General features: G+C 52.6%; 1 protein-coding gene across 1 annotated transcript in view; it reads right to left on the minus strand.

The window, feature by feature from the left end:
• Nucleotides 1–5,075: 5,075 nt before the first annotated feature.
• The window catches only part of LOC106816571 (methylcytosine dioxygenase TET3-like), a 16,242-nt gene continuing 9,753 nt past the window's right edge, over nt 5,076–11,564 (minus strand). Inside the window, exons 7-9 of the mRNA XM_014821196.1 lie at nt 11,011–11,063; nt 7,654–10,510; nt 5,076–7,383 (exon numbers count right to left, since the gene is read on the minus strand). Of these exons, the coding sequence (XP_014676682.1) occupies nt 6,140–7,383; nt 7,654–10,510; nt 11,011–11,063 (4,154 nt within the window). The 3' untranslated portion in view covers nt 5,076–6,139. The remainder of the gene's footprint in view (nt 7,384–7,653; nt 10,511–11,010; nt 11,064–11,564) is intronic.

The raw sequence follows: 11,564 nt of genomic DNA on the forward strand, positions 1-11,564 counted from the left end.
CCCTAAGCAACAGAGTTTAGCTTAACTCTTTTCTGCTTTGTGAGGGGGAGGGGTTGGGACAGGCGATCAAAGCCAGTGGCTTATGTTTTAGGCAAGTTTGCTGTTGCGGCAGCCTATTGACCATCTAATAGTATTATGCACAGCAGGCCGTAGCTAGCAGGGTTTGATTCGAAGATCTTCCCCGAGTCGGACGTTCGTGATTCCGGGGGAGGCTTTACCCTGAAAGTGTCAGGACATCCTGCGGCCCTTCACTCTACATTGTCGCAAATTCTTGTCTAACCAGGTTCGGAATCGTTGCTTGAATCTCAGTAGCCCAATTGAGAATGGACTTGTCTCGCTTCTGCGTCTGTGTTGGGATGTGCTTATCTTCAATGCAGTACCCCAATGGGCAGCAATATATGGCATATGTATATATTATAGTGACATATAAACAACACATATTATATATATTATATATATACAATATATATAATATATATGGTCCCTTTACATGTGAAGGGAGGCAGCTGTATAGAGGGGTAGCAGTATGTAGATGAGATTAGTTCTCGTTGTTGGATGGTATATTGATGGTTAATACATAGGACAGCGCTGGGCTAGGATCCACCTATTTAGTGCGTGTCGACCACTCTCTGCTGTTCCTTGGACTGAGGAGATGCAAGCAGCAGCCGCAGGAATATTGATACGGGTTGCATAGCAGAAGGCGATATAGTGTTAATTTGGACGTGGGTGTTAAGGGTGAAAGGTATAAAAATACGCGATATATATTGCTGGAATGGCCGCCCATTTTGATTCATACGGTGTGCATTTGTAATTGTAAATATTCAAGCTACTTTCATGGTGCGGTATATATACATATGCCTGGATCTTGCTTAGATTATGACTCTTTGTTTTTGAGGTGTTTATATATATACTGTATTATAATAATTGGTGATTTTGTGAACCGATTCATTGTTGTTGTTTGTATGTACGCCGACTTTTAGGTACACCCCATATTATAATTGAATTAAGAAATAATTTGCTCTAATTTATAGCGCATCCAGGTTTCACATAATCAGTGTTTCACGATATGGGGGGCTGCCGCAACTCTGGTGTCGCAGGGAAGGTGTAGGGTGTAGTAGTTTAGGATATGCTTATTAGGAGATTTTATTAGTTCCCTATTCTTTAGTTTTTCTCTCTCTCGCTCTTGAGCTTGAGAAGAGGTTGTATATAGAGTGTTGGATTGGCAACTTCTTCCCAATGCCAAGTTATATGGTATGGAGTTATTCATTATTTAGGAAATGCTATGTTGCATTGTTTGAATTCTGGCCATCTAGTGGAATATAATAGAATCATTATTAAAGTGGAAATATTATTCTTTACTTTACCTATACTCCCTCTACGGGTGGTATCGCTCTGACCCAGTCAGCGTAAATCTTTTGACGAGAATCGCCGTTATTTCGCGCTCGAACTTTGCACCTGCGAGACCACAATGTGAATTTACGATATAATAACAGTGCACGCCAGGCGTGCGGACACACGGTGGCTGTAACCGGTCGCGGCGTGTGTATGTGTGTTTTTGTGTGACTGTAAAAAGTGTATTATGCCAGTAAATCATTTTCAGATGCAATGCGGGTGAAAAGTTGGCCGAAATACAGACATTTCCTTGTGAAAGATTTTTTAACGCTTGACATGGGCATGGGCGATCATCGTGAGATGGGAGTAAGGAAGGTAAGAATAATCGCCATTTTCTAAAATGTTATGGGTTGGCATTTGACCTATTCTGTGCGAATCTAGTTGTGTATAATATAGAAAATATTATATGTTACGTAGTATATTCCTTCTTTCTTATCCCCTCTCGACGCAATGAGTATCGCATTGATCCCAGTCAGCGCGGTTAAAATCGTTGACGAGAATAATCGCCGTATTTCCGGCTCGAATTTTCACCTTGCCGAGACACATGTGATTTATGCCTTATAACGTGCACGCGCGCTGCTGCGCCGCGGACCAACCGCGTGTGGCCGTACAGTGGCGGTGTGTATGTGTTGTTTTTGAACATGTGACTGTAAAAAGCGTTGTATAGCCGTAATATCTTTTAGATGGATTGACTGAGTGAAAGTTCGAGCGAAATACAGCTGTTTTCTGCGTCAAAGATTTGTTACGCCTTGATGTCATGGGCGATACATCCGGTGAGGAGACGGATGGAGTAGAAATAATGCGCACTTTTAATTTTTTCTATTTTATTCACTAGATGGCGAAATAGATTGTCAATTGCACATGGCATTTGAGAGGGGAGGCAAAATATTAAGGGGAAGGGATAGAGAAGGGGCAATGGAAATAGGAGGTGAAAATAGGAGGGTGAGGTGAGGTTGAGCGAATGATATGAGGGGAGTGTGTACAGAACCGAACACTCTTCTTCGCATTTGTTTTTCTTGCTCGGGTTGCCTATTTTATACTTAGCACGATAAGCGCATATGGACGTGTAGTTCATGTTGTATAATTATATTACGGTGTTTTTATGAACTATTATATGGAGTAGTTAATGTACTAGAAGGAGATGACTGTCAAAAGCAAGTGAATTAACATTTGCTTGCATAATTTCTACCCGATTGATATATTACCTTCTATATTATCTTAATTTCCTGATTATTTTCAGGAGTAGATTAATAGCGATTTACCTAATGGGATTCCTATTATCTACTTCTGATATTATGTATGTTATTGATTATATTGTATATATATATAATATTAATATTAGTATGTACTGACTCTCTCTCGTTTTTTCTCCTTGTTCCTAAACTTTCTTGCCTACTGGCAACTTAATAGATGATTCTATTGACTAACAACATAAACATTGCCGTATTAACGAGAAGAGAAATAGTGAATAATAAGTTTTTAATAAAACGTTATTTTGGTGGTGGATGAATGAATACGGTCAGTTACTACAACATTACATGATTTTTGTATATATATATTATTATATGACACAAATCGGACTCATGATAATAACTACACAGTAAACACTCGGCCACGTTGTACAACACAGTACAAACATAACTATTAAACACCTTCGGTGCAGTTTAAAATTCCTTGTATTTCTTACCGCCTCCAGTTACTTTTTTTACAATCACTAGCTTAATGTTAAGAAACGACCTCGGACGCTTCCAACACACGCGCGACACGCACATGTGGAATTCATTCACGTATATAGTGCAATTCTCTACGCACATCTATATATACATACAAAACACACACACGCAGCGGGTAGGGCGGGTTCACTTTACATCGTCATTAATTATATTTATTCATTCACGGTTCTTATTTAATTTTGTTCCCTTCGAATCGCACGCAGGCGGTTGATTTCTACGCAGTTGATAGGCAACGGCCAGTACAATGTCCATAAAATCCGCAATTAAGTCATACGAGTTAGCAGATGCCTAGTTTAACTGTACGTCATTTTTAATTACATATTACAATGCCGTAGAATAAGAATGGAGGAACAGAGAAAGATAAGAAAATAGCCGTATCAAATCGCACTGTTCAGTGACGTATATCTTATAGCAATAAAACAGGCAAATCAAATTGGTGGCGAAAAATCATACACTCATAAACTCGTTTAATCGTGAATTACCTAAAACTCAACATCATAATGACTGTAGGTTAATTGCCGGACGTGCCACGCAGGTGCTGCCCGCCAACACCAATTACAACATATAGAACGACAAAACGCAATAATTTAATTCACTGGACGCAAGGAGGTGCACCGAAACTGAGGCGACAAAATATATGTTGTCGCGTTGGCATAGATAACTCGGCGAAACTTAAAAATCAAATTTGACAAAATCATCAATCAACCAAAAGAAACACATTACTGGATTGCAGAAACAACTTATCAGTACACTTGACGCAGTCCGGTTTACGAATGGCACTTATTCCACTTGTTTTTTATGAGTGAATGTGGTTTAATCAACCAGCACGCACACACGCACGACGCCACACGCACGCACGGACTCTTTACCGTTTACTGTAAACAGTATCCCGTTAAGTGTAAGATAGTCATTCGATTGAAAATATGTATTTGATTAATTATTTTTATTCGACTGGAGAATCTAATGATATGATAGTATAGCTATTACGAATCAGACAACGAAGTTTCCGACTACAGGTAGATAGAGATTCACGTTCTGCGCCGATATGGGTGCGACACTGCTCGAGAGCGTACGACTAACTTGTAGGCGGGGGGGGGGCGATAACGAGTGTGCCGACCGCTTGTACTCCGTACGAGGCTTCCATGCTTACCGACGTCAGTTCGCACACTGCTGTCCGCCAGGTTTTTTTAAACGGGCGGAAATTTCGATACACGCATGCCAACGATTTCTTTGCTTTTGGATTTGATAACAACACCCGCCCCACCGAAAATAAAAAAAGCCCGCCCTCACCCTGTTCTCTCCGGCCGACGTGCTAGAATTTTAAAAATCCCAAACGTCAGTAAAATTGCAAGGCTCTACATTGGACGCGGCGATTGTTGGTGACTAACTAACGTAATCGAGATATCGTCAATCGCACGCGCATAAAATAACCTTCCTCGCGTTAAAAAAACTGGGAATAAAACATTAAGATCAATAACTTACACTATAGTTTTGAGGGGAAGAGGGCCCGGCCCGGCAAGCAGAGAAAACGGGAAACTTCCGACTATCGCGTCGGCACATGAAAAACGATGGTAGTGTCACAATTTTCTTGGCCATCTATTCGTCGCTATAGTGCCATCTATACGTGCTGCTCTCGCACTGCCAATGTTCCTGCTCTCTCTCTCTCTACTCCCCGACAAAGTTGCCCATCTATAATATTCATGCTGGCAGACAATACACACTTCGGTTTGTTTTGGGGAAAAAAAAAAACGTACGCCATTTAAATCACGCATTTAAATTCACACATGATCAAACTTTTTTAATCTGGTATAATTATATGAACTTCTTTTTTCTCTTCTAAAAACGGCGTAAAATGAGTTCGCGGATAACGGTTACAACAAATAACCGACTAAAAAAGACTTGAGAGGGGGGAGAAGGGGAGAGACGAACGAATGAGGGGGGATGGGGGGAATGGAGAAGGGAGTGCGGTGAGAGACAGAGAGCCGCAGGAGGGGGAGGGGTAGGGGAGAGGAGGAGGAGAGAGGAAGTCTCTCTTAGCGACAAACTGACGAACAGCGACGACAAATTACTATTTACAATGGAGAAGGTGGCGTGGCGCGCCGTGGCTTCCTCTCCTGCGTTAAACACGCCCCCCCCCCTTCCGCCACGCATCTCCCTACGAGACAGACGAACAACCTGTCGATCGGTCGACAGTCTATAGACGCTTAGATGGCAGTGGTGACCTCTGAGTCTAGGTTCGCTGACCGTTCGCCGAGGACGCAGCGCCAGTCAATGAATATGGTAGTAGAAATGTAAAACCCGAACATCGCTACATGGCAGTGAGTTCATTGCTAACACAATTGATTGCACGGCGCGGAGGGTACCCCATCTTTACGGGAGATGCCGTCGCCGTGGTTACGTGCAAGGGAGGGCGCGACGCGCCCTGGCAGTGGTCGTTGTCGTGAGAACGGACAATTTCATATTGCAGCTTTCCTTTAAATAAGGGTACGCGACATATTAAATGCAATGGATAGGTGCGACAGTCACATACATACACTCACACGCACGCACGCACGCACATATACACAGATATACAGCCACATATGTACCATACATAAATGGCTATACGCGTACGAACACGCTTCAATAAAAACTGCATAATCTGTGTCCCTAACCGACGCTCCGCTCGCCGTAACGCAAGCTAACGATCGCCGACGGATCCCGGCGATCTATAAAACACAGAGAAGACGGCGATCAGGGAACCGTCTACACGTGCACACACTCGCAGCGAGCTTTGCACACGTCTCACGTAGTTCGACTCGACGCAGTCGCGGCGACGCAGCAAGACGGTGGTGCCCTCTGGTGCCCACAACTCGATCAGTCATCTGGTGAATCAGGTGGTCAGCAGTTGCCGTGGCGCAGCCATTTCGCATCGGTGCACCGACGTAGGTCGTCAGTCCTTGCAGTCTGTGGAACAGCGCCCCCTGGGAGGCGGTTACGGCCGTCGGTGGCGCCCGCTGGCTGAGGCGCGTGCATCACACAAACGTCCGGTACGGTCCCGTCACGGACGTGAACGCGTAGCTGAACAGCGTCACAAGGCTGTCGGTCGTCGAGGCGACGCACCGTCGCGTCGTCACGCCGTGCGGCGGTGCCGCGTCGATGAACGCTCCCTCGTCCGTCGCCGCGGCGACCATCCCGGCCGCCGGCTGCGGCTCTGCGCGCCGCTTCCTCCCCGGTCGCACCGGCTCCTCCCCTCGCGCCGCCTTCTCCGCGCGCCTCCTCTCCGCCGCGCGCTCGTACTCCGCGAGGCCGTGGTGCCGGTAGTTGAGGTGCTTGTGCTGGTAGAAGACGAGGGAGACGCGTGTCGGCGCGAGGCGGTTCGGGTCGCGTATCGCCGTCGTCGCGTGCAGCTCCCGCTTCGCACACTCGAAGAGCACGGCGCCATGGCAGAGCGCGATCGCGACGCCACCTACGTCGGCGTCGGCGAACTTCTCCGCGTTCGACGAGTACGACTCGCTGATGTCGTGCTGGCCCGGTGGCGCCCCTGCGTCAACGGCGGGGGCGGAGTCGCGCTGGCACCCGTCCGTCATCGTTTGCTCGATCTCCGCCCCCTTCAGGTCCATCTCGCGCTTGCGGTCGCTGTGGCTGTAGCCGGCGAGCGACGGCGCAAACGCTCCATTGTTTTTCGTCTTCGTCTTCTTCGACGAGGGGGCGCCGGGGTAGCCGGCGGGCGGCGCGCGCGGGCGACCGGCGTAGGACGGAGGCGTGGGCAGTCGCGCGACATGGGAGGGCGACATGGGGGGTCGTCCCCCACGCGAGGGCGACATTGGAGGGTGCGAAGGTGACATTGGCGGATGTCCTGCATGAGAAGGTGACATTGGGGGATGTCCTGCATGAGAAGGTGACATTGGGGGATGTCCTGCATGGGAAGGTGACATTGGGGGATGTCCTGCATGGGAAGGTGACATTGGGGGATGTCCTGCGTGTGAAGGTGACACTTGAGGATGTCCTGCGTGTGAAGGGGACATTGGGGGATGTCCAGCATGGGAAGGGGACATTGGGGGATGCCCCATGTGGGAGGGTGACATTGGGGGATGTCCTGCATGGGAAGGTGACATTGGGGGATGTCCTGCGTGTGAAGGTGACACTTGAGGATGTCCTGCGTGTGAAGGGGACATTGGGGGATGTCCAGCATGGGAAGGGGACATTGGGGGATGCCCCATGTGGGAGCGTGACATTGGGGGATGTCCTGCATGGGAAGGTGACATTGGGGGATGTCCTGCATGGGAAGGTGACATTGGGGGATGTCCTGCATGGGAGGGTGACATCGGTGGATGACTCACATGAGAGGGTGACATTGGAGGATGTCCTGCATAGGAGGGTGACATTGGGGGATGTCCTGAATTGGAGGGTGACATTGGGGGATGTCCTGCATTGGAGGGTGACATTGGGGGATGTCCTGCATTGGAGAGTGACATTGGAGGATGTCCTGCATGGGAGGGTGACATCGGTGGATGACTCACATGCGAGGGTGATATTGGGGGATGACCCATGTGGGAGGGTGACATTTGGGGATGTCCTGCATGGGAGGGTGACATTGGCGGATGTCCAGCATAGGAAGGTGATAACGGGGGTCGACCGTGGTATGACGGGGACATCGGCGGCGCCCCCTGCTGGGCGGGAGACATCGGCGGCGCCCCCTGCGGATACTCGTGGTAGCCGTACGTCTGCGACTGCTGGAAGCGCGCTGCGCCGGCGCCCGGCGGATGCGGGAATCCCGGATGCTGGTACGGAGGCTGCGGCTGCGGCTGCTGCTGCTGCTGCGGCTGCTGGTGGTGAAACGCGCCGTACTGCGGCGGAGGAAACGCCCCCTGCTGCTGGTAGTACGGCGATGCGCCGCCCTGATGGTAGGTGGCGCCGGGGTACGTTGGCGATGCGTAACCGTGGTAACCGGCGGCGGCGGGGTCGTGGTAGCCGTACGGCAGCCGGGCGTGCGCGCGCGGACACTGCCGAAGCGCAAACTCCGCGGCGCGCGGCCGTGGCGACGCGGGAGGTCCCATCGCCCCCGGCAACGGCTCAGTCTTCTCGCCCGCCTCGTCGCAGACGCGTCGTCGCGGGGGCGCCACCGAGCCGTCGCCGTGCAGCAGGAACCCTCGCTCGTCCAGGGTGTACTCCGGCTTGCAGGGAACCGGCGGTGCGTGATAACCCGCGGCCGACGTCTCGTACTGACCGCCGGAGAGCTGCCGCGCCAAAGCGCCGCCGCCTCCGCTGTAACCAGGGGGCGCCGGCGACGCGGCAGGCGAGGGGGAGTGCGGCGGCGGCATCCCCGGCGACCCCTGACCCGGCGGCGACCCGACGACCCTCGGGAAGGGAGCGCCGGGAGAGTTCCGGGAATTCGATGACGGCGATCCGAGTCCGTTCGTCGTCCAGCCGACCTGCGCGAAGTCGGCGGCGCCCCCTGCTGCCGCGGGGGGCGGGTACAAGCCGGCCTCCCACGGCTGGAAGGGGGAGGCGCGGGGGGAGGGGCGCGCGGGTGGGACGGCGCCGTAGGGGGAGGGGGGCGCGGGGCTGGGGGCGGGGCTCGCGCGCGGGGAGGCCAGCGGCGACACACCCGCCCCCACTGGCTTGAATGCGCTGAACGCCGACCGCTGGTCCTGTTGCTGCGGCGACGTCTGCTGTCGCCACGGCGACACCGCATGCAGCGCCGCCGTGCTGCCACCTGGCAGCATCCCCGACGCCGGGCTGATACACCGGATTGCGGGCAATGCTGCCGGTGGCACGCTGCCGGTGGCGCCCCCGCGCTGGTAGTTTCGCCGGCAGTCGTCCTGGACGGCGGTAGGTGGCGCCGCCGTTGCATAGTCGTCTCCGCCGGGGAGGAAGCTTGCGAACGGCGGCGGCTGGTAGGTGGCGCTGCCATCTCCGCCGCCGCCGTACGTCGCTGACAGATCGAACGGCTGCTGCGCAGTGATGCCTGCGTGCGGTGGCGCCCCCTGCCGGAGGCCTGCCATGCCGGCGCCACCTGGCTGGTCCTCTAGTCCCTCGAATCCGTTCGTCGGCAACGGCGGCGCCGCGTCGTTGAAGCATCCCTGCATGAGGTTGATGACCGCGCTCCTCCGCCGGTCGCCGCCGGCAACCGCTTCCACCGCATCCGGCGAAAACTGCGGGAAGGGAGAGCGGCCTTGCATAGGTGACGTCGTCGTGACGCCGCGGCCGGCGGGGGACGCGTCCGACGCGGCGGGAGACCGGGAGGGGGCGCCGGGCGTGCGGGGCGACCGCGACGCGCCGCGACCCCGGCCGCGACCTTTCCGCGGGGTCAGCGCGAGGTCGTCGCCCATCTTCATCGGCAGCTGCGTCTTCACGGCCATGAGGTCGGAGTTCAGCGGACGCTCGCGCACTTCCTGTCGCGGCGGCGGACTAGACCGCATCTGGGCGGCGCCACGAAATGCGGACCCGAGGCTTCGGTCGGTCGCCATGGCGACGCGCTCGCCGGGCGATAACATCCGAGCGTCGCCAGGGACGTCTGTCGCGCCGCCGTCCGGACGGTCACCAGGGGGCGCACCCTCGTCGCGACTCCACGCGCCGTTTGCGCGCACGCCGTCGCCGTGGCAACCGTCGCTCTGCTGCGCGTTGGCGTCGCCGGACTGCTGCAGCATCGGTAGCGCCACCAGGTGAGCAGCACCGAGCCAGTCGTCGTCGTTGGGTTCCGTCTTCTGCTGCTGCTGCTGCTGCTTCTCATCCTGCGGCTGCTGTTGCAACTGCGCCGGCTGCTGCTGCTGCTGCTGCTGCTGCTGCTGCTGCTGCGGAAACATCGGCCACGGCCACAAGCCTCCGCCCTCCTCCTGCTGCTGCTGCTGCTGCTGCTGCTGCTGCTGCGGGGACATCTTCCCGTTCTGGTACCCCCCCACCCCCGCCGCCTTCTTCCCCGCCTTCTCCTCCTCCTCCGCTGCAGCAGCGGCCTCTCCTTCGGGGGGCTTCTCCCCAAGCTCTTGCTGGAGGAACATCTTCAGCTGCTGATCGAGAAAATTCGGGTTCGCCTTCAACTGCTCGAAGAAATACTCCTGCGGATCGTCGAACCGCGGTGGCGGCGGCAACTCCTGCTTTCCCGCAGGGGGCGCCGCTGCCTCCGCGGGCCTCGCCGGTGCCGCCACCTTCGTCGCAGCCGCGGCGGCGCGGTTCTTGAACGGCGACTTGAAGTTGTTGCGCTTGCAGGGTCGCGCGGGCGCGGCGCGCGTTCGCACGATCTTCTCGAACCGCTGCAGCTCCTCGACGGAGCCGTCGCGCAGCTTGTCGCGGTATCCGTCCGCGGAACCTCGCTCATCCGTCGGCTCGAGGACGTAGAGAGGCAGCACGTGTAGCTGCTCGTCTGCAGGCTTAAGCAGGTCGCGATGCTTCGTCAGAGTTACCACCTGATAGAAAGAGAAAGAGAGAGATAGGAATTACTAGAGATAGAGAGATAGAAGCGTTACTGAGATAGCATCAGGAGTCTATCAATAGGAGTAAGACAGACTGAAACCGGAAAAATTCAACATTTAGTAGCCTTAGTCTACCTATGATTTATTGTGTTTAACTCGAGCTCAAGTGTTACCTTAATCATTAAACTAATTCCGTGTCTAATCGTTGGTCTCACAAAAATGACAAATCGGGAGAGATCAGTTCAAACGTACAATGTGGTTTTAGCAATTTAGACCACATTGTAAACAACTGTGAACCGAACTGAGCTGAAACAAAGGGCAATGCTTTTGAATAGCTCTCTACCGCAGAGCAATGCAAACAACTAGCGAGGTTCGCCAGGGATTTTCAAATAAAATTTCTCGCGAGATCTCATCTTTACTATTCAACATGGCTTCGAAGCGTAAGCTTTCCAATCCAACAACTCCAATTAGAATCGACAAACGCCGTAAAAGACCTTCGACTGTTCGTACAATGACGAGGGCACAAGTTCAGGAAGTTCGTGGTAAGCTGGAAGAAAGTGAAAGAACTGAACTTGTTGAAAACGTCAACGAGGCAGTGGAAAGTGAAGTGGAAATCCCTGGCGAACCTTGCTAGTTGTTTGCATTGCTCTGCGGTAGAGGGCTATTCAAAAGCATTGCCCTTTGTTTCAGCTCAGTTCGGTTCACAGTTGTTTACAATGTGGTATAAATTGCTAAACCCACATTGTACGTTTGAACGGATCTCTCCCGATTTGTCATTTTTGTGAGACCAACGATTAGACATGGAATTAGTTTAATGATTAAGGTAACACTTGAGCTCAAGTTTATCGAGTTAAACACAATAAATCATAGATAGACTAAGGCTACTAAATGTTGAATTTTTCCGGTTTCAGTTTGTATAACTCCTGTTGATAGACTCCTGATAGCATCAGTAGCAGTAGCAGTAGCTTCATCACTATCACCACCTGAGAGAGAGAGAGAGAGAGTGAGAGAGAGAGAGAGAGAGAGAGATGAGAGATGAGAGATAGAG

This window comes from Priapulus caudatus, unplaced genomic scaffold, assembly GCF_000485595.1.
Source record: "Priapulus caudatus unplaced genomic scaffold, Priapulus_caudatus-5.0.1 Scaffold1419, whole genome shotgun sequence".
NCBI lineage: Eukaryota > Metazoa > Priapulida > Priapulimorpha > Priapulimorphida > Priapulidae > Priapulus > Priapulus caudatus.